Below are 23,356 nucleotides of genomic sequence, written 5' to 3'. Positions count from 1 at the left end.
CATACTAGATACTGCTATACTTTATTTTAGATATGATTATGTGGTGATATTATTGGTGTACAGGGGTTCCCTACTCCAATCCCTGAAGCTGCTCTGCAAAGTTATGGAAGGAGTGGGGCCACACAGAGCCCAGAGGGGAAAAGGGGAGGTCCAGGAAAACTGGCTGTACTTTTGATTTCTAACTTTAATCAAGTGAAGTAATACAAGGGAGGCATATCCTCTCAAGAATCAAAGGGAGGAATTGTAGAAATGAAAATTGATTTTTTAAATTCTATTTTGTTATGACTTAATCAAAGTAGCATAGATTTGGTATTCTCCTTTGCTGTATTTACTTATAATTCCTTGCTCTTGCAAATGCACTTAGATTACCCAAGCCACTTGTAACTCTACTCTTATATTGAATCTTGTACCTTTTACTCTTGTAATTTCCCCATCACCCAATTTCTAGAAGTAAATCTCATCAAACTAAACTGTTGCACTAAAAGACAGTCTCAGCAATATAAAACTCCCATTGCCTGTGAACTGAGCACATTACCAGAAAAGATCCTTTCATTCCTACTTTGCGCCTTTGGTCAGTAAGAGAGGCCATTGATATAATTTATTAGTAAATGCTACCCTTACTAATAAATTGTCTTTAATTATTTAATTTTTATTTATTAATATATTTATTATTAATTTATTATTATTTTATCTGAACTTTGTTTCAGAATTTCTACTGGTAGACATATATATAGCAACTGGAAGGTTTATATATTTTTCACATTTTCTAGTATGCTTGCTAATATCTTATGTTACAGTTATCCAGGTAGGAATCACCTCCCACCCCCCAAAAGCACCACCCCATGGGTACTATAAGCTTCATGAAAACATGGGTCTTTCTGTGTCTTACAAAAACTTTGTATTTCATCTAGAACTTAGCACAGTGCATGCAGAATTGAATTTGTTGAAGTTGGATGGAAAGGGAAGAGAGATGGCAACAGTCTTAACCTTTAGTTTCTCTCACTTTACTGTGTGTTCATTCCTTCTCTCTATAATTTGTTTTATTCTCTTACTCTTATTCTTATCCTCGTGTATACCATCAGATTAACTAGAGAATAGAAAAACAAGGAACCTGGCACTGGCATCATCGCTGTGCACAATAGACTTCTTTAGTACTATCACATAATGAGATGACATGATTTCATGGTGGCATTTTAAGCAGCTAAGCTAATCAGGTTTCATAATTTTTGCTAGAAAAATTATCAGGGGAATTGTTACTGGGGCATTTGTTGTGGTGATCTCACTCATTTCATATAGTTTTATTTTCTCTCTTAGGTCTCTACTATTTATCTCTCTATTCTTCTCTACTGCCAATTATATCAGTATTATGATTATTTGCTTTAGTATATTTCTATGATTACTATAGTATTATGGTATATTATGATACTTAAAAGATTATTTCTTATTCCTACAGTATATATGGGAGTAGGTTGAAGTTATGAATAGCTGAGAAAAGATGATTGGATCTCCCATATTTGTGAATTAGTCACATTTAGAATTTTGTTCAGTATTATTTTAACAAGAGAATCCAAAATTAAAACACCTTTATAATCTCATATTGGTACAAAGATATATTCACATTAGAGACTATTTTTTCATCATAATTTTAATATAATGTTGCCTTTAAAATTTCTTTTAGGGGCGGCTAGGTGGCATAGTGGATAAAGCACCGGCCCTGGAGTCAGGAGTACCTGGGTTCAAATCCGGTCTCACACACTTAATAATTACCTAGCTGTGTGGCCTTGGGCAAGCCTCTTAACTCCATTTGCCTTGCAAAAACCTAAAAAAAAAATTTCTTTTAAATGATCCCCCCCCCCCCCAAATGATACAAAAACCTTTTCATGAATTGTATAGAATTCACCTTGTTAGAGGAAAAGACAACAATTTGGGGGGGGGGGGAGTAAGGCTATTCACTCGTTTTTTTTTAATTGTTTCAATTTTGTTTGACTCTTTGTTGACCCCATTTGGGGTTTCCTTGGCAATGATACTGGAGTGAGTGGCCATTTGAGGAACTGAAGCAAACAGGGTTAAGTGATTTGCCTAGGGCCATACAGGTACTGAGTGTCTGAAGTCAGTATTGAACCCAAGTCTTTCAGATTCCAGGCCACCTGGCTATCTGTTAACTTAATATTTAATAATATTTTCTTAAACATGATATAAACTATTATTTAGAAATTATTAGCAAAAAAATTTTCACGAGTAATAATTGGATATGTAATATACATGTCTGACCCCCCCCCCCCCCGTGCCTTTACTTTCCTCTAGATTATTTTATTTTATATTTTGGAATAAAGTATTTCCATAAATAATTTAATAAAAAGATGATTACACATGCAATTACAAATCTATTATGTATAACTTGCTGTTGCTTTTAAATGTTTCTCTTTGAGAACAAAGAATAACCATTGTTATTGTGTAGATTTTTTCCCTTCTCACGCCGCCCATCCTAGAGATGGTTACCATTAGACACAAATATGTATATAAAATGCTTTTATTTTATCTGTTCTTTGATGAAGATAGCATCTTCCTTCATATGTTCTTTATAGTTATTTGAGGTATTTATAACAGTCAAAATGACTTAATCACTCAAAGTTCTTAAAACAATGTTGTTGTTACTATGCACACCAGTTTCTTGGTTCTTATTTTGCTCTTCATTATTTTGTCTACGTTCATGTTTTTCTAAGATCATCAAACTCATTTCTTATGGCACATTAGTATTCTGTCACAATCATAAACCTTCAACTTGTTCAGCCATTCCCCAAATGAAAGGCATCCCTGTAATTTTCAGTTATTTCCCACTACAAAGAGAACTGTTATAAATATTGTAGAACATAAAGGTTCTTTTCCTTTTTTCCAATCATTTTTGGAAATATACCTAGTAATGGTATTGCTGAGTCAAAAGATATAGTCAGTTTAATAATTCTTTGGGCACAATTCCAGATTGCTCTCCAAAATGATTGGATCAGTTCACAATTCCACCAAAAATAAATGTTCCAGTTTTTCTTCTTAACTCTATATTCTGACTTCTAGACTCATCATTTAGTAGAATGGTGTTAACATTACAAAGTCTTCAGTTGTCAAATGTAATGACCTAGTCTTAGTTGTCATCCTTCTTGTTCTCTTCATAGCTTTTTTTTTTTAGGTTTTTGCAAGGCAAATGGGGTTAAGTGGCTTGCCCAAGGCCACACAGCTAGGTAATTATTAAGTGTCTGAGACTGGATTTGAACCCAGGTACTCCTGACTCCAAGGCTGGTGCTTTATCCACTACACCACCTAGCCGCTCCTCTTCATAGCTTTTCAAACAACAATCATTCTCTTCTCTATTGAACTCCCTTTATTACTTAGCTACCTTTCCAGGCTTCTTAGGCCTTGTTCTATTTAGTGACATCAACTTCCTTACTATTCCATAATTAAAACACTCCATCTCAGGACAGCTAGGTGGCACAGTGGATAGAGCATAGGCCCTGGAGTCATGAGGACCTGAGTTCAAATTCAGCCTCAGACACTTAATAATTGCCTGGCTGTGTGATCTTGGGCAAGTCACTTAATCATAAAATTAAAAAAAGAAAAAGACATTCCTTCTCTTGGTTTTTGACTGGCTGTCTGCCATGCTTTGGAAAGGCCTCCCTCCACTGCCCTGACTTGACTTCCCTGGTTTCTTTTAAGTCTCAAATAAAATCCTACAGAAGGCTTCCTTATCACCCCCCCCTTAATAAATGCAGTGCCTGCAGTGCCTTTTCTTTGCTAATTATTTATTATATTCGTCCTTGCTTATATTTATTTGTTTGCCTGTTTTCTCCCCCAATTTGATTTGATTAGAAGCTCCTTTAAGTCTCTTTTTCTTAAATCTCCCCAATACTGCTTATTAGCATAATGCCCAGCACATAGTAGGCACTTAATAATTGTTGATTGATACGCCTAAAAGGCAGTTGGCAGGCTTACCGTGTCATCTTCCTTCCCCTCAAGTAAACTCTAATGGATCCCTATTACCTCTATAAGATAAAATACAAGATATTCTAGTATTTAAATCCCTTCATAACTTGGCCCCCTTCATGCCTTTCCAATCTTTTTGTAATTTATGCCCTCCACCTTATGTTCCTCCATCTTTTTTTTAAATATACTTCATTTTTGTACCTTCTCCTTCCCCTCTTCCTGTCATTCTATATCAATTCCTTTAAATCTTCTCAGAGTTCTTGAAATTCTTCATATTTATTATTTCTGATGAGAAAATTACTTTCATGCACCATAATTTGTTTAGCCATTCCCCATTCTTTGAGTATACAATTTATTTCCAGTTCTTATTTTTAAAAAAAGTTGCTTATACATATATGAATACCTGTATATATGTACATACTCAAATCTTTTTGCCTTCCTTGGATTTTATACCTGGCAGTTTAATCTAGTTTAAAGTAAGTTTAGAGTTAAAGAGCATAATTTCAAGTTGTTTTTAAGAATGATATGATCAGTTTATTTAGTTGCCTGCCTTTTTTAATTGTCTCCACTGTTTTCTGCTTTATTGTTTTATCATTATCTATAGCTCTTATTCTGTTCCATAGCTGTAACTATGAAAAGTACTTGATACCATTTTCTAATTTGTATTACAGTGTGACATTTGATATTCTAGTCATGACTCCCATTTTGAGCTTATTGTGATATCTGGTGTGACATATAATTCTAAATTGTTTTCTAGCTTTCTCAGCAGTCTGCCACATAAAGTTCTTTTCCAAGGACTTTATGTTTGCAGATATATTGTTAACATTAGGTTATTGTGTTTGATTTTTTTCCTGACTCTTGCTTATTCAGTCTGTTTCATTGTTGTGATTTTGTATTTTTAACCAGTAGGAAAACCTTAATGATTATTATTTTGTAATGTAGTTTGAGATCTGCACATGCTATTTCCCTCTTCAAACCTAATTTTTTTAATTATTTACCCTTACATTTTAGATCCTTTATTTTTTCAAACTGTTTTTGATGTTATTTTAGTCCAATAAGGTATCTTTTTGATATATTAGTCTAGCATTAAATCTACAAATCATTATAAATAAATCTTCTATAGAAGGCACTTAATACTAGAGATGTAATCTTGAAAATACTTGAATGAATTTGGTTGTATTTTCTCACTGAAAAGTTTGAAAGTCCTCTATTTTGTGGAAAGTCCATCTTTTTCCCTAAAAGAATATACTGAATTTTGCAGCATAATTGAATCTTGGTTGTAATCTAAGCTCCTTTCCTCCCTGGAATATCATATTCCAGGACTTCTGTCCTTTAATGTTGGTGCTGAGAAGTGCTCTGCAATCCTGCTTGTAGATCTCTGGTACTAAAATTGCTTCTTTTTTCTTTACTGTTTGCAGTATTTTGCCAAAAATATTCTTTAGAACTTTTATTTTGAGATTTCTTTCTGGGGTGATCAGTGGATTCTTTTACACAACACATTATTTTATCTTCTTCTTGGATTATTAGGACAGTTTTTCATGATAATTTCATAAAAGTCATTATCCAGGCTCTTTATTATCATGCCTTTCAGGTAGACCACTAATTCATGAATTATTTCCTGGATTATTTTCCAGGTCAGTTTTTCCTAAGCAGTACTTTACATTTTCTTCTATTTCTTCAACCTTTTGGTTTGATGTTATCCTCAGGTTTGTTATTTTTACTTTTTTATGAGCTTGTTTTCTTTTTCCATTTGGTCAATTTATTTTTAAAGTGTTGTTTTCTTCGGTCAATTTTTCATAATTCTCCTGTATGACTCATTTCTTTTCTCAGTTTTTCTTTTTCTCTCCTTTGGCTTTTTAAAACCCTGGAGCTCTTCTAAAAGGTCTTCTTGGATTTGAGACCATAAATCCCTTTGAGGCTTTGCACGTAGACATTTTGTCACTGTTTTCCTCTTCTGAAATGGTATTTTTATTGTCCCTTTATGATTAGTAAGTTTCTATAGTTAGTGCTTTTTTTGTTTTGTTTTGTTTTACTCATTTTTATTGTTGAACTCTGCTCCTGTGCTGGGGACCAGGGGATTGGTCCTTGGCTTAGTTGTGACTTCTCAAATGGTTTGGGGTTTGTTTATTGCATTAGTGTAGCCTAACACTATACCAGCATTCCAGTGGTTAAACTTTGCCTTCTGAACTGGGGTTGGGACCCTCACAGCTAGGGTTGCCATGGGGTAGGGGCCATTGACCTGCTGAGCCAGGACCTGAGCTGCAGTTCAGATCCTCCTGTTGGCTTTTCAGCTCTCGTGCAATGATAGGATATACTCCCCTTTTACCCATATGTGACAAACCTTTTCTGAAGTTTCTCCACAATATCTAGAGTTGAGAACTTGATTCTCTATTTTTTTGGTGGTTTCTGTCACTTTAGGTTCTGTTTAGAGATTTCATTTAAAGTTGAATTGAGGAAAGTTCTGTGAACTTTCTAGCTTCACTACTATCTTGACTCTACCCAGGAAGCCCTGGTTATATTAATTCTGTAAAACAGTTTACTAAATCAGGTTGATTGAAATGTTTCTATATCCCCTTCCTTTTTCCTCAAAATTATTTGTTCTTGAAGTATTAAAGGAAATTTATTCATGAGGGAATAAACACCTTTATAATTCATAATTTAACTGGTGCTTAGAAAGGGTCAGGGATAACATGAGTCACTGAATTTGGGGGTTTTTTGGCAGGGCAATGGGGTCAAGTAACTTAAATCGCCAAAGTCACACAGCTAGGTAATTATTAAGCTTCTGAGGCTGCATTTGAACTCAGGTCCTCCTGACTCCAGGACTGGTGCTCTATCCCTTGTGCCACCTAGCTTCCCTGACTCATTGAAATTTAACATAATATTATTGAAGCTTTTTTATTTCAGGTAACATCAAAATAGCTATCTTAACTTTTTTGTAAACATTTCTTTGTCCACCTACAAAGGAATAGAAGTTACAAATAGCATGCATAATTTGCAAAAAAAAATGAATTAAAGAACATGGTTCATTGGCAATTTTTAAAACAGCATCAAATGATTAAAGCCACATACTTGTTTTTTTTTTTTAATGGGAGCCCAAAAAGCAATTTTGGAAATTTTATTTTTTTTAATTATCTATTTTTTAAAATGTACAAATTAAACCGTTTTAACATTGTGGGATTTTAAGATACTTTTGGAGCCTGAAAATATTTGAGATATAAATTTTGAAAAGGAATATTTTTTGTTGTGTTGAGTAATATATTTATTATTTAATGATTTCTATTCCTCTTCAGACTCTAGACAAAAGTTATTTGGCAATCTTAGTGTTAAATTCAAATCTTCAAATTACAATTTGCAAAAGCAAGTTAGTATTTTAGTATGTATATCAATGCTATAATATCCTGCTCTATATTGATATATGTAATTTTTACAGAAAAGAGTAGCATTTGTATTATCCTTTTTTTTCATTTGCATTATCCTTAAGAGATACCTAAATTTAATAGAAATGTACTTTCATGCGGGTTTTTAATGAATTAAATCCAGGATATGTTTTGCATTTAAAGGGATTTTGGGGGTTTTTTTGTGAGGGTGGGGAAAAGACAATATTTTGACTTAATATAACATTATCCTAGAGATGTACTTATTTTTAACCTAATTTCTTTTGTTTTATTACCGTAGGAATCCTGGGACGTCATGAAGGAACAGTATCTATTTACTGAATGAAGACTTAAAACTTCTTGCTACTGTGAACCCATTTATTAAGGAATGCATCTGCATCTCCTTAGTTAAAATTCTGTCACCTTCATAGACTGGGTTATTTTGAAGTTTTCCTGATTCTTTTTTCTTAGAAGAATTTCTGGTCAGAATGTAACAGTAGATCAATGTCTGATTGCTATACAAGATAATAGACTATTATTCCCTTTCTAAAGTTATATCTTACTCACTTCTGGAAACAGCCTTTAACATAAATAGAAACCAAGTCCTTGTTGAATACTTTTATTGAACATGACTCATGGAGAAGAGCTTGGCTCTGATATGCACCAGGATCCTATTGTTTTAACTTACCTAGAGGGATTACTAATGCATCAGGCCACAGCAAGGTCAGCTGCTGTAGTTGACAAAAAGTCTACTGGGCACAGTGGAGAGGATCAAAACTTCAAGATTTCTGGAAATATATTTCCCACCTGTCAAAATAATGGTCCGAGTCTCAACACAAATTCTTATCAGGGATCTGGCATGCTGCATCTCAAAAAAGCAAGATTATTACAGTCTTCTGAGGACTGGAATGCAGCTAAGAGGAGACGCTTGTCTGATTCAATTGTCGATTTAAATGTAAAGCAGGAAGCTTTGCTAGCTGGCATGGTTGAAAATGTGCCTAAAGGCAAACAGGATAGCACATTACTTGCCTCTTTGCTTCAGTCCTTCAGCTCTAGGCTGCAAAGTGTTGCTCTGTCACAACAGATTAGGCAGAGCCTCAAGGAGCAAGGATACTCCCTTAGCCATGATTCTTTAAAAGTGGAGAAAGATTTAAGGTGCTATGGTGTTGCATCAAGTCACTTAAAAACTCTTTTGAAGAAAAGTAAAAGTAAAGATCAAAAGCCTGATGCTAATCTATCTGATGTAACTAAAAATCTAATCAAAGATGGGTTTATGGAATTACCCCACGCTGGACAGAGTGGAGCAAAGGTGATTAACGAACCCTTGTCATGTGCTGCCCGACTCCAGGCTGTTGCAAGCATGGTAGAAAAAAGGTCTAGTCCTGCTACTTCACCTAAGCCTAGTGTTGCTTGTAGCCAGTTAGCATTACTTCTTTCCAGTGAAGCTCATTTGCAGCAATATTCTCGGGAACATGCTTTAAAAGCACAGAATGCAAATCAGGTAGCAAGTGAAAGGCTTGCTGCTATGGCTAGACTACAAGAAAGTGGCCAGAAAGACCTTGTCCATTTTCCATTATCAAAAGGATTGTCAAACCATCTTAATGGTCAAACAAGATCATCATCAAATAAGCCAGTAGCCGACAAAAACATTACAGCTTTCCAAAGTCCAATGGGAATCCTTCCTTCTCCTCCCAGAAATGCAGAATATAAGAGCACACTGGAGAGAAACAATTTAAAACCAGCTGCCAATAATAGTTTGCTTTTGCATCTTCTTAAAAGCCAGAATATAACTAAACCAACTAGTGGACCTGATCAGAAGGAGAGAGTTAGCATTTTTGAGGAGAGCAGTACACCCACAACTATTGATGAATATTCAGATAATAATCCTAGTTTTACAGAAGATGACAGTAGTGGTGATGAAAGTTCTCACTCTAACAACTTTCCAATAGATTTATCTTTCAAACATCGAATTGAAAAACCAGAGTCTAGCCAGCCTGCCTCTCTAGATAATCTTACTCAATCCTTACTAAATACTTGGGATCCAAAAGTACCAGGTCTCAGTGTCAAAGAAGACAAAGACACCTCCAAAAATTCTAAATTGAATCCTCACCAGAAGGTAACACTTCTTCAGCTGTTACTTGGACATAAGAATGAAGAAAATCTAGAAAAAACAGCTGGTTCTCAGGGATCACATAGTAATGTGACAAAATTCAGTGCACAAAATATTAAGAGGACTCCTGTAATAGAAAGCCCCAGCATAAATCGAGCTACTCCAGTGAGCACTCCACCATTGCTTGCATCTGCAAAAGCAGATTCACCTATAAACCTTTCTCAACAGCCTCTAGTCAAACACAGTTCACCCCAGTATGTTTGTAATATTCAACCCAAAAGACTAATGAATCCAGCTTCTAAACACTTGATAGACCTCACCAAAAGTAAAGAATTGCAAGGAACTAATAAACCAAACCAAAACGACAGTGCACAAAATTCTACAACTTTCAGTGCCAGCAAGCTGTTACAAAATTTGGCCCAGTGTGGAATGCAGTCTTGTGTGTCCATAGAAGATCAAAGAACAAGCAAACATCTGTTAAATGTAAATATAGATAAACCTGTAGGTTTGATTGATAGACTAAGTAGCCCTCTACTCACAAATAAGCCAAATATACTTGAAGAAAATAATAAAGCATTCAGTAGTCAGTCAGCAGTCCCTGAACCAGGACTTTCTGGTTCTGAAATAGAAAATTTGCTTGAAAGACGGACAGTTCTTCAGTTACTACTAGGAAACCCCAACAAAAGTAAAAATGAGAAGAAGGAAAGAATTTCTTTAAGAGATGAAAGTTGCCAAGACCATCCAGATAAAACTTTAAGTGAGCAAATATTAACAGTAAAAATAAAGTCTGAACCTTGTGATGATTCACATATCTTCCATAATGTGAATGTCCATCAGAGCCAAGATGCAATAAGTAACAGATTCATAGGTGTGGTTCCTACTTTGCAGAGAAGTGCAGCTGCTTCACCAGCATCTGAGGACTTCAAATCAGAGCCTCTTTCTCCTCAGGACTTTTCTTTTTCAAAGAATGGCCTGTTAAGTCGATTATTGAGACAAAATCAGGAGGTTTACCCAGCAGATGATCTGGACCGAAGTCACAGGAATAGTGAACTGACTCTTTTAGAGTCAAAGAGTCTTTACACAGTTCCAAAGAAAAGAAAACTTAATATTGAACCCTCAGAAAGTCCATTTAAAAAAAAGATGAAAAGTCATATTTCTGATGGTGCAAACAATCATAATCCTGCTACAGAATTGTATGGGTCTTTACTTAACAAACAAGAAGTGAAATGTAACAGAAATGATCTTGAATTTAAATATCCAGCATGTCATGGTTCAAATAATGAACATGAAAATAGGAGTTGGTCTAGAGATAGTAAAGGCTTTAATGTGTTGAAACAGCTACTTCTCTCAGAAAATTGTGTGAGAGATTTGTCGCAGCATAGGAATAACACTATAACTGATGTTAAAAAGAAAGGAAACAAAAATAATGCAATCAATAGCAAATCTGAATTTAGCATTTCTTCTTTAAATGGAATTATGAATCATTCTAGTCAGCTCGGTAATTGTATAGATAATGGGACATTTCCATACCCAGTAGCAGTAAGGAGCCCTGCCAGTTCTCCATACCAGTGCTCTCCTGAGCACTTAGGCAATACAGTGTCCAGACAAGAATCTGGGCAGTTAAGTGTGTGTCCCATTCCAAGTGAAAAGGGTCCCATTAAATGGGTTATTACAGGTGTGGATAAGAGTGAATGTGAAAAAGACTCACCAAGACTGACTAAAACCAACCCAATTCTGTATTACATGCTACAGAAAGGAGGTACTTCTGTTAGCAGTCAAGAAGCACATGACAAGGACATTTGGAATGAGTCATTTGCAAAAACTGCTACACAGGTTCCAGTCAAGGAAGAGTTGCTTCCTGCTGCAGAGACTAAAGTTTCTTTCTTTAATTTAAGAAGCCCTTACAATAGCCATATGGGGAATGCAACTTCCCACCCACATAATTCAAATGGAGAAGTTTATGGACTCCTGGAAAAAGTACTAACTATAAAAAAAGAATCTGATTAAAATCTATCTGCCATCAAGATTTGAATCTTTGTAAAACTAATATGAACTTGAATACTTTATAAATAAGAGCATGATTTGAAAATAGCATGTTCTAATTGAATTTATTTTTCTTCATTTGGAAAATTATTGGTTACTGGTGATGTTTAAAATAGGCATAGCTCCCTTTTTTGCTTTATGTTAGCTATCACAGGGAAACTATTGAACAAGCAGTTGGTTGTATAACATTTCTGTATGCATCTGACAGTACCTGTGAGTAGTATGTGAATGAATTTTTTTAACTACCAATAATTTAAATACACATAAATTAAAATGTAAATTTGAATCTATCATAGCAGTAATTCATTTTCTTCCAATTTGTGTACTATGGTACTGAATCTCACTTTGGGGAAGCATTGACAGAGCTAGCATTTCATACAAATATACACATACACACAAAAAATATATATGTGTGTTTTTTAAAGGTTTACTTTTAAAAGAGTAATTGTTCAATGGAAAAACATAGTGCCTGCTTATTTCTTATTATTCAATCCAAAAAAAAACTTGAGAGATCTTTTGCAAGTTTTCAGTTACTCCCAAGAAAAGATTTTTTTTTAAATAGGTTTTTTGTTGAATTCTTTCCCACTATTGTCTCCTCCTCTAGAGCATTACCAAGTTCCTTTCATTATATGTTTTCTTTTAAATCCTTTGTATTAGTTTGTGAATATGAATAAATTGAAGGGGAGAGGGATTAATAGCTCCTTTTTAAGAAAGCATTTTTTAAATTTGTTATTCCCTTTACACCCAGTTGCATTCTTTCATTGTTTTAGAATTGGGAACTCTAAAATGTTGCTGATAATATGCTGGATGTTTGGGATTTCTCAGAAATGATGTTTGTAACAAAATCAAAATACTTTACCTCTAATTCTGTCATCATTTCACATTTCAACTTGCCTTCTTTGCAAATCATAACTATAATATTTCCTTTGATTCTTGTGGTTCTCCCAAGAATATAGAACAGGATTGTTGAAGCCAGTATTACTTCCTAAAACAAATTTTACCTGGATGTCCATACCTTAAGAATGCCTTAAGGTTCATATAATATCCTCACATCTTTGGAAATCTAGGTTCAAAACTTTTTTTATAATAATAAATTGAGGTGGGAGGGCTTATAACCTTAATATTTGGTTACTGTCTCAGGAAAACCTGCTGTTTGTCTCAATTAGCTATATCTGCTTAGTGACCATAGAGCAAGGATAGCTAGCTCCACTCCTGCCCCCAAACTTGAGGTACTTTGGTTAAAATGTGGCTTGCACAATTTAGGTATTACGAAGTGATGAATTTAAAGGTGGAAGGTACCTCAAAGGTCATCTAGTCCAACTCCTTCATTTTATAGATGAATAAACTGAGGCCTAGGGAGGTGAAATGACTTGCCTGAGGTCTCACAGGTAGAAAGCATCAGAGGCAGGATTTGAAACCAGGTCCTCTGATTCCAGAGCCAGCACTCTTTCCACTGTACCACACTGCCTCCACTTTTACTGAATATATCCTTAATTTCCATGAGAAGCAGTCACACAAGAAAAGTGCTAATATTTTGTTGAAACCCAAGAAAAAAAAACAGCAGATTTAGTGAATAGGAAGCACACTGGGATAACTAACATCGAGAAATGCAACTGTTAGTTCTGATTGATGAAAAGTAGATCTTAATTTTATTTACATGAAGCTTAATACTTTATTGAGCTATTTCAGGAAATTTGCATCTTTAAAACCACTCTAACAATTATAAACTCCCTTTTTTACAACCCAGGCTTCAGTTACCATATTCTACTCAAATCTTAGGTTTTTTGTTTTGATTTTAAGTATGAGCCATTTTAGTAACTGGCCCTGTAAGGACAGAAACTTGTGGTGCAATTAATCATTAACTAGAAGAAATCTAATTTAGGGTGTTACTAAAGTAGTTTGATAATTTTTATATGAAAGATTCAGTATAACATATAAGAAAAGGGGATTTACTGTACTTATTGAAAGTCTGTCTAAAGTCTTAAGTGATTATTTTTCTCAAAATGATTTGTAAATAGTTATGGAATCTATAGAATAATAGATAACCCAGAGTAAATAATGGGCTATGTCAGGGTGACATGGAAGCATGCACTTTTCTTATTGTGAAATGAGAATTGTTCTAATGGTCAGTGAATATATGCATGGAGAATAGGTTGTACTTATCTCCTATTTACTCTGTGGTGATCTATTATCTATAATATATACTTAAACTTTTAAATAATTTTTAAAGATTTTTAAAGTTAAAATGTTAACTTTTTCATTGTTAACACTTTAGCTGTCCCTTTAAATGATGTCAATGAAAGGGCAATAGAGCTCTCACAGTCCACTAACAAGCCTCTTTCTCATCAAGCATATGCTTCCAGAATTTCTTCCTATACATTGCATTTCTAAAAACAAGCATTGTTTACTATTGTACCAACTTAGATGAGATGTAATGACAGTGAATACAATTGCTAGATAACAGCGAATACTTAAGGAGGAGGTATGTTTTGAGATGACAATTTCAAAAGGGCTAGAAACTGTTAAAATATGAGTTCAATAAAAATCTCCCTTCCCTTAAGCAAAATAATGAGTCTTTATGGGAAGAGTGATTTAGTCCTTGAAAAAACAATAGGAAACCAGAATTACTTATTATTTTTGGTAATAAAGATATATTAATATGCAGTGTATAGTATGACTTCAAGAAATATATCACTAATTCACTACAGGAAGTTCCCACTTGATATTTTAAAGAAAGAAAATTCATTGGTACATTCACATTGTTTTATGCAAGGTTATACATAGACATTTTTTAGAAATCAATTTTTAGATATACAATTTCCCCTAATTAAGATTCATTTGTGGAAGGGTACTACAGCTCTCATTGACATCAGTAAGGTAACTTTACCAGTTTATTTTCTGCTGCATCTTACAGAAGTGTAAACTGTTTTTCATATGTGTGCGTGTATAGATCTATATACACGCACACATATATGTGTGTGTCTGTGTATATATACATATACACAGAGAGAGAGTGTGTACATATATTGACTTGTTACTCATGTTGTTAAAATTGGTTTTTAAAAGGTGATGTAAATAGTGATTTCCTTAATGAAAAATACATATTTTGTATTGTTCTAATTCAGAGGAAAAGCCTTTTAATCTCTTTAAGTTCTGTATAGCTAATGTATAAGTGTAAATATGATCAGATAGGTTTAAATTTTTTTTGCATGTATGTATACGGTTGCAAGTCTGGGAAGAATGTATAAAATAAACTTTTTATTTAAAGTTGTGACTACCTGCTGCATGAAACATGCATGGGGGACCCTGTGCATATGGCAAAAATGTCTTAAGTCAAATCAGATGTTCATTAAAAACAACAGTATTCCATTTCAAGACAACTTTTTTTTTGCTGTGGTATTTTAGCTTTGTGAAAGAAAATGTTTTGAATCCAAGTGTCTAAGAGAATCAAGTTAATAACTTGTTCGACATAAAAAACCCACACAACTAAGGTCATCAACTTTTAATTCCATTAAAAGCAAAAGCAAAATATTGTATCAGAAGTATTCCAATATTAGAAAATAATGGAATATTGTATTACCATTCATGATATAAATTATGAAGTTTACACAGCCAATTTTGTTATGTATTCAATATAACTTGTCATTTTTTTTTTAGAAATTTAATTTTTTCATGTGGTGTCATGAAACTGTGCATACTGCAGTGTGAAGTTTATTTGTTTGTTTTTGTTTTTAAATTTTTTGGTGTTTACTTCCTGCAGTGGATTTGAATAAATGAAAAAAGTGTATGGCCTTGTTTGAAATGACTTTTATTTTGGTCTTTATCTAGTTCTTGTATTTTGCTAATGATGAGTATGTAAGTGAAAGGCCTTGAACATAGAAAACAACAGATCTTAAAGGATTTTTTTTGTGCCCTTCTCAGAAAAAAAATGCTAAAATTACTAGTAATTAATGAAATTCAGAGTCCATGACTTTTTTAATATATTTGGTCAAAGGAGTATATTTGGGTTTTTACTTCACAGATATCCAATATTCACTTAGTCACTAGCTAGCCTGAAATTTTTATCCAAAAAATTTTAACCTAAGCATATGCAAACTGCTAGTATTGTTCACTTTCCAACAAGGCTTCTGCTAACAGTTTGGATCAGTTAATAATTATAATTCAAGTGAAATGTAATTTTCATGTGACTTCCAGTCTAGAATTTTGGATTGAATCCCTCCCCCCCTTTTCAATATTTCAACTAATTACCTTTCAGAGCCTAAGATAGAATATTTAGTGGTTTATTGTATGTTGTGCTATGATATGCCAGTTTGCTTAATTTGTGAATATCCAATTGGATATTTAGGTGAGCACTTAGTCTATCTAATGTATTTTACAACTTTAAAACCTTCCAAAAATGACTTTTATAATTTGTGGAAAAGAAGTAGTATAATGCTAACCTTAAACTTGGAGATCAGATTGCATGGAATTCAGAGAAAGGAAAGGTAAGAACAGTAGATCCTTTAAAAAAATTTTATAAAGGGAATTCCTTATAGAGGGGAATCACTTGAGGAATAATTAGTAATTTCCCAAAATGAAATTCTATGACCTAAACCTTTACAAAAAAAGGAAGAAATTATTAAATAACAAAATGTATATGAATAGGGAACTCATCAACCAAATTAGGTTTTCTTGTTTTATTTTTCTGTTCAATATGAAAACATTAAGTTTGAAGATCTTTTATTTTACATCATTTTTCTCTTCCCTAGTACCCTGCATGTTCTTTAATTTTTTTTAAACTAGCCTTTAATTTGAGAGGTTCCACTATAACTCTTTCCTAATCAAGAGGTCTGTATTGTGCCCCATTTGGAAAGGAATATTGAGAAACTGAAATGATTCAAGATTTCTCATTTAGATAAAGAGATTACATAGGGGAGGTTTATAATAAGAAAGAAAAGGTTTGAATTTTCTTTGCTTGTCAACAGAAGACCAAAAAGTAGTAGAAAATAGATAATGTCTTAACCCATGGGCAAAATACTAGCCATTTGAATGGGCCAGATGCTGGCCAGGGATCAGGAAGACTTTCTGAGTTCAAAGGTTTTAGATACTAGCTATATGACCCTAGAATGCTGTTTCTTCAGTTTTCTCATTTATTAAGTTATCTGGAGAAGGACATGGAATATCACTGCAGTAAGTATCTTCCAAGAAACCCCAAATGAGGTGACAGAGGGCTATCAGGAAGTATTCACTCTCTCCTATTTTTATATGATACTTAAAAGATTTGCAAAGTGCTGCCAGGTATGCAACACTTTTAGGAATGAGGTCAAGACCACCCTGGAAGTCTTGAAACAGACTTGGGAACTTTTGAGTATGTTTCAGAGGTTATTTCTGCTTCGGGAGTGGACAAGATCTCTGATGTCCCATCCAATTCTGTCAGATTGTAATTTCTTTTTATTACCATAGAGAAGCATTTCTCAAAACTGGTCTCTACCCATTTACACTCTTAAAAGTTATTGATGGGGCAGCTAGATGGTGCAGTGGATAGAACACTGGCCCTGGAGTTAGGAGTACTTGAGTTCAAATGCAGCCTCAGACACTTACCTATCTGTGTGGCCTTGGGCAACCCACTTAACCACATTTGCCTTGCAAAAAAAAAACTTATGCAAATTTTATGTTGATATTGACCTTGTTAGAAATTCAAAAATCAGTATTATTGTGGAAATAGTTTTTGACCTTGTGGTCAAAGGAGTTCCTGGATCACACTTTGAAAAGTCCTTATTCAGAGAATGGGGTACTGGATTTGGAGTAAAAAAGACTGATTCAGGGGCGGCTAGGTGGCATAGTGGATAGAGCACTGGCCTTGGAGTCAGGAGTACCTGGGTTCAAATCCAGTCTCAGACACTTAATAATTACCTAGCTGTGTGGCCTTGGGCAAGCCACTTAACCCCATTTGCCTTGCAAAAAAAACCACAAAAAAAGTAATTCAAATCCCATTTAGGTTAGGTTGGAGTGTGGAGAAAATGTTTTAAACTAAGTTAATCCAATTTATATTTTACATGCAATTCAATGCTTAACTCCAGTTTTAAAATACTAAACTCCATCCTGAATAATAGCAATTAATGTTTTTGTAGCACTGTCTACCAACTACTATGTTAAGTAAGCACTTTATAGCTGTTATCTAGTTTGATCTTCTTGGCACCTCTGGGGCTTACATACTATTTTTCCCCAAAAGCTTTAAGAGAACTATCCCGAATTTGGTTTTGCTTCCTGTTTGAGGTTGGATCCTAATCAAACTTAAATTTTCTTCCCTGTTCCTTACTTTTCAGGGTGGATCACCTCTGAAATAAAAAACACTATTATCTTATTGATCTGTTTTTATTTTGTTCATTTGTGCTAGAAGGCAAAAAATATCTTGAATAAATGTTCCCCTAAGGTCAAGTCTGGAACTTGCAAAAGGATATGTAGACCACATTCACAAGTTGTGGCTTTGTAATTAGAAGCCTGGGGCTGATTATTTTTACAAATTCTTTTAGAGCTAAAATGTGCTTACTTAGTACTTTCCCTCTTTGCGATTCCCTGTTGTACATAATTACCCATAAACTTTGTTTTGCTAGACCTAGCCTTTCATCCCTACTTCCCCTGACTTCATTGAAACCTATAAACTTTTTTATCTGTGACATTAGGAACCCCCATTCTATTAGGGAAGAAGAGGGGGGGGAAAATAAGCTTCCACTTTAGTTCAATGATTCTACCTAACAAATTCAAAGCAGGTTTCTTGAAGATAACAAATCTCTCAAAAGCCTCTTAATTTGGGAGTGCTGCTCTTATTTACCCCTAAGAGCAAAGCAGAATTGTAGCTTAAAAGAAGCACAAATTTAGAGAATCCCAAATGTTCACATGGACTATTCATTCCCAGGTTATCATTAAAGCATTCTGAGCTGGCCTTGTTCTGATCAGCCACTGGCAGTCACACTGTAACTTGACTAGTGATGTCATTTTGGTCCTGTTTTGAGAAAAAAGGTATTCTTCAATTATCACTTCTGCCACTCGTGTTTAATGCTTATACCATCTGACTGCATAACCCTATTACATTTACCACCTGAAAACATTCAGGACCTTCTACTTGTTCAGTGACTGTCACTTCACTCAATATCATCCCCATAGTCTTTGATATACATAATGATGATCTTTCTCATATTCTTGTCATCAGTTTGGATGACTATCTCCTTTCCACTTGTAGCAAGGGTGGGTATAGACATCAACAACACTTTAGTGTTGTTAACACTAAAAGCAATTTCAGTCAAGTGGTTTGTCGAAAGGGGATGATTGAAACAGTAGAGGCAGGAAGTTTAGATGATTCTAGGTGTTTGACAATGAAAGCAAAGATAAGTTTAATAGCCTCAAGTGAAGATTAAAATTGGGAGAAGTCTGAACAAATTTGTCAGCACTGGGTACAGATACAGTTAGTAAGTAGAAATAAATTGTAAAATAGCAAATGCTCATTAAGATAAGGGGGATAAGATTAAAGACAATATGAGATGTGACTTCTTGAGAAGAAAAGTTATATTCTTGTGATAGTGGAATAAAGGAAGAAATGTGTGATGATTTTGAGATGTAGAATAAGGAGATGAAGGAGCTCATGATGCAAGAGCTCCATTTTCTCAGTCAAGTATTAATCCAGAGTCTTTGGAAGAGGGAATTAAGGAAAGAATATCAGGATTCTTATTGTCATAGGAACTTCAGAGATGATAGTCAATTAGAGAAGAAAAGTATTTCTGTATAGTAATAAAGGCCCAGTTCGATAATATAAATCAATTAGGACACAAATGCAAATGTATGTATAGGGAAATTTGAACTACAGATGGGTTTCTTCTATACACTTTGATATAGTCCAGGTACATAACTGAAGTCAAGTATTAAGTTGTTAACTACAAATCCCGTGCTAAGTTGAGGAAGCTCTCAGCTGACAACTAGCAGACAATTGAAGTCAAGTATTTTTTAGGTACCTACTATATGTTAGGCATTGTGGTAAGATCAGTGGAGGAAAAGAGATAAGGGGAAATTATCCCCTGGAAGGAACTCACAATCTAACGAAGATAAAAAAGCAAACAAATATATACAAATTATATACAAGATAAATAGTGGTTGGTAAAGGGAAGGCACTATAATTAAGAGGGGTTGGGAAATATTTCCTGTTGAAATAGTTTTTTTAATTCTTATTTTTGTACAAATATTTATACATTACTAAAATATTCTTGTTTAAGAGTTAACATAATATCCCCTCCTCCCCCCAAAATATACACCTGCATGAGCAATAAAGAGAAAAAAAATTAAAATTAATAATTATAATAGGTGCAGCCAGGTAGCACAGTGGACTGAGCACTGGCCCTGGATCCAGGAGCACCTGAGCCCAAATCCTGCCCCAGACATCCAACAATCACCCAGCTGTGTGACCCCGGGCAGCCACCCCAACCCCATTCCCCTGCAAAAACCAAAAAAAAGAACCAAAATAAAGTAATAATAATGCTAGTACTAGTAGTAGTAGTAGTAGTAATAGTAGTAGTAGTAGTAGTAGGGGTGGCCAGGTGGTGCAGCGGACAGAATACCAGCCCTGGAGCTAGGAGCACCAAGGTCCAAATCCTGGCCTTAGACACCCAACAATCACCCAGCTGTGCAGCCCCAGGCAAGCCACCCAGCCCCATTTACCCTGAAACCCCCCCAAAAATAATAAAAAATGTGCTTCAGGCTGTTCCAACACCTCCAGCTCTGTCACAGGTGGATCACATTCTTTATGATAAGTCCATCACAAAAGCTACTTCCATATTTTTCCACCACTGCCATTGCTGATTGCAACTCCCTCCATTCATACATTCCAACTACCATATACTATATTTTCTCTCTCCTTTCACTCTGTCCCTCTTCTTAAATGTGCTGTAGGGTAGCTGAGTGGTGCAGCAGACAGATCCCCAGCCCTGGGTCCAAGAGGTCCTAAGCCCACATACCACCCCTTAGACCCAGCATCCAACTGGCCCTATGGTCCCAGACAGGCCATCCAATCCCAGCCCCTTGCAAGAAGTAAAAAAAATATGTTCTGACCACTCTTCCCCCACAGTCCACCCTCTCCTCAATCACTCACATCCCCCCTTCCCCTGTCTGCCTTCTCTCCTTCCTATTCTAAATGTCTATACCCCATTGAGTATATATATGCTGTTTCCTCTCCTAGCCACCCCTGATGAGAATGAAGGTTACCCAATTCCCCCTTGCCTTCCCCACTTCCATATCATTGCAATAGCTCATTGTAATAAAAATATTTTTATGTGAAGTATCTTAGCCTATTCCACCTCTCCTTTTTCTTTCTCCCATTACATTTCCCTTTTTTGCCATTGACTCCATTTTTACACTATATTATATTTTCAAATTCAACTCTCTCCTGTGCTTCATCTATAAAAGCTCTTTCTACTTGCTCTATTAAATGAGAAGGTTCATATGAGTATTATCAGCATCATTTTTCTATGCAGGAACACATGTAGTTCATCATCATCATTAAGTTTCTCATATTTTCCCCTTCTCCACTCTCTATGCTTCACCTGAGTCCTGTATTTGAAGATCAAACTTTCTGTTCAGCTCTGGCCATTTTAACAGGAACATTTGAAATTCCCCTGGTTCATTGAAAGTCCATCTTTTTCCCTGGAAGAGGACTTCAGTTTTGCTGGGTAGTTGATTCTCGGTTGCATTCTGAGCTCTTTTGCCTTCCAAAATATTATATTCCAAGCCTTGCGAGCTTTTAATGTAGTTGCTGCTAAGTCCTGTGTGATCCTGACTGCTGCTCCATGATATTTGAATTGTGTCCTTCTGGATGCTTTTAATATTTTCTCTTTGACTTGAGAGTTCTGGAACTTGTCTATAATATTCCTGGGGGTTGTTTTATTTTTGGATCTCTTTCTGGGGGAGATCGGTGGATTTTTCTCAATTTCTATTTTTCCCCTCTGCTTCTAGGATATCCAGGCAATTTTCCTGTAGAAATTCTTTAAAAATGAAGTCAAGGCTCTTTTCCTGACCATAATTTTCAGGTAACCCAATAATGTTTAAATTATCTTTCCTGGATCTGTTTTCCAGATCAGTTGTTTTTTTTTTCAGAGACATTTCTCATTTTCATCTAATTTTTCATTCTTTTGGTGTTGAATTATTGTGTCTTGATTTCTCATAAAGTCAGCAGCTTCCTTCAGCTCCATTCTACATCCAAAGGATTTATTTTCCTCAGAGAGCTTTCTTATCTCTTTTTCCATCTGGCCAATTCTGCTTTTTAAAGCATTCTCCTCAACAAATTTTTGAACTGTTTTATCCATTTGACCTATGCTGGTTTTTAACATGTTATTTTCTTCAGCATTTTTTTGGATCTCCTTGACTAAGCTACTGACTTCTTTTTCATGTTTTTCCTTCATCTCTCTCATTTCTTTCCCCAGTTTTTCTTCTATCTCCCTCACATGATTTTCAAAATCTTTTTTTGATCTCTGTCATAGCCTGAACCCAATTTCTGTTTTTCTTGGAGTCTTTATTTTTTTTAAATTTATTTTTATTAAAGATATTATTTGAGTTTTACAATTTTCCCCCAATCTTGCTTCCCTCCCCCCTCCACAGAAAGCACTCTGTCAGTCTTTTCCTTGTTTCTATGTTGTACCTTGATCCAAATTGGGTGCGATGAGAGAGAAATCATATTCTTAAAGAGAAGAGAAGTCTAAGAGGTAACAAGTTCAGACAATAAGATACCTGTTTTTTCTAAATTAAAAGGAATAGTCCTTGCACTTTGTTCAAACTCCACAGCTCCTTATCTGGATACAGATGGTACTCTCCTTTGCAGACAGCCCAAAATTGTTCCCAATTGTTGCACTGATGGAATGAGCAAGTCCTTCAAGGTTGAACATCACTCCCATGTTGCTGTTAGGGTGTACAGTGTTTTTCTGGTTCTGCTCATCTCCCTCTTGGAGTCTTTAGATGCAGGAGCTTGGACTTCCTCATCTTCTGACTGAGTATTTTGATCCTTCTTGGGATCATAGACAAAGTATTTCTCAGTGGTGTTCCTCTTTTTTTCTCTGTTAACTCATTTCTGCAGCCTGTGCCTGGTCTTGGGGTGCTTCCTGAGCTTTTGAGTATTATTGGTACACCCCCCCACATGGATCTCCGTTTGTGAAGTTCTATCCTCCTTCCTGGTCTGTGAATGACCATAAGTGCACCCCTCTGCCACAGGGCTGAGGTAGGGGGAGGGTCTGCTGTTCTATGAGGGGCCTAGACTGCAATCAGGATCTGACTGTGGTCAGAGCCCCAGAGTCCTGTTCCAGGGACACAGTATAGACCTTGGAAGTCTCTCTCCATTCTCTTACCTAGGCTGATCACTCAAGGCTCCATTGCCTGGGGGCACCTGCTTATCGGCTCCGCCTGCTTCCTGGTTCCTGGATTTGGGCTGCTGTGGCCACACTGCTCACAGAGTGCCCTGAGGGCTGTTCTTCACAAGCTCTTTCTGGCAGAGGTCCCCCACTGATCCCCCAAGTTGTGCCTTGTGCTCCCCAGGGTGTGTCAGGATACTTCCCCCGCCCCTGCCATGAGCCACGCCTCCCAGCACCCTGGGGCTGCCTCTGGGAGGTTGAAGTTCCTTCACTCTGGTGGACCACCCCTCTAACCCTGTGGAGCAGAGCCTTTCTGCTATTTTCCAGGTTACCTTGGGCTGGAGAATTGCCTCACTGGATCCCTCTGTGGATTCTGTCTCTCGAAAATTCAGTTAGAGTCCTTATTTTATAAGTTTGGAAATATCAGAGAAAGAGCACCTAAGAGAAGTTCCTCTCCTGTTGCCATCTTGGCTCTGCCCCTGAAAGTTTTAATTGGG

General features: G+C 35.6%; 1 protein-coding gene across 2 annotated transcripts in view; it reads left to right on the top strand.

Moving 5' to 3' along the window:
- The window catches only part of NRIP1 (nuclear receptor interacting protein 1), a 156,076-nt gene extending 136,495 nt beyond the window's left edge, over positions 1-19,581 (top strand). For both annotated transcript variants that reach the window (XM_074213824.1, XM_074213823.1), the window contains exon 3: positions 7,648-19,581. In XM_074213824.1, coding sequence (XP_074069925.1) covers positions 7,975-11,463 — 3,489 coding nt within the window. In that variant the 5' untranslated portion in view covers positions 7,648-7,974 and the 3' untranslated portion in view covers positions 11,464-19,581. The remainder of the gene's footprint in view (positions 1-7,647) is intronic.
- The last annotated feature ends 3,775 nt before the right edge of the window (positions 19,582-23,356 follow it).

Source organism: Macrotis lagotis, chromosome 1, assembly GCF_037893015.1.
Source record: "Macrotis lagotis isolate mMagLag1 chromosome 1, bilby.v1.9.chrom.fasta, whole genome shotgun sequence".
Classification (NCBI taxonomy): Eukaryota; Metazoa; Chordata; class Mammalia; order Peramelemorphia; family Peramelidae; genus Macrotis; species Macrotis lagotis.
The sequence above is the reverse complement of the archived record's forward strand: the minus strand, read 5'-3'. Positions and strand labels throughout refer to the sequence as shown.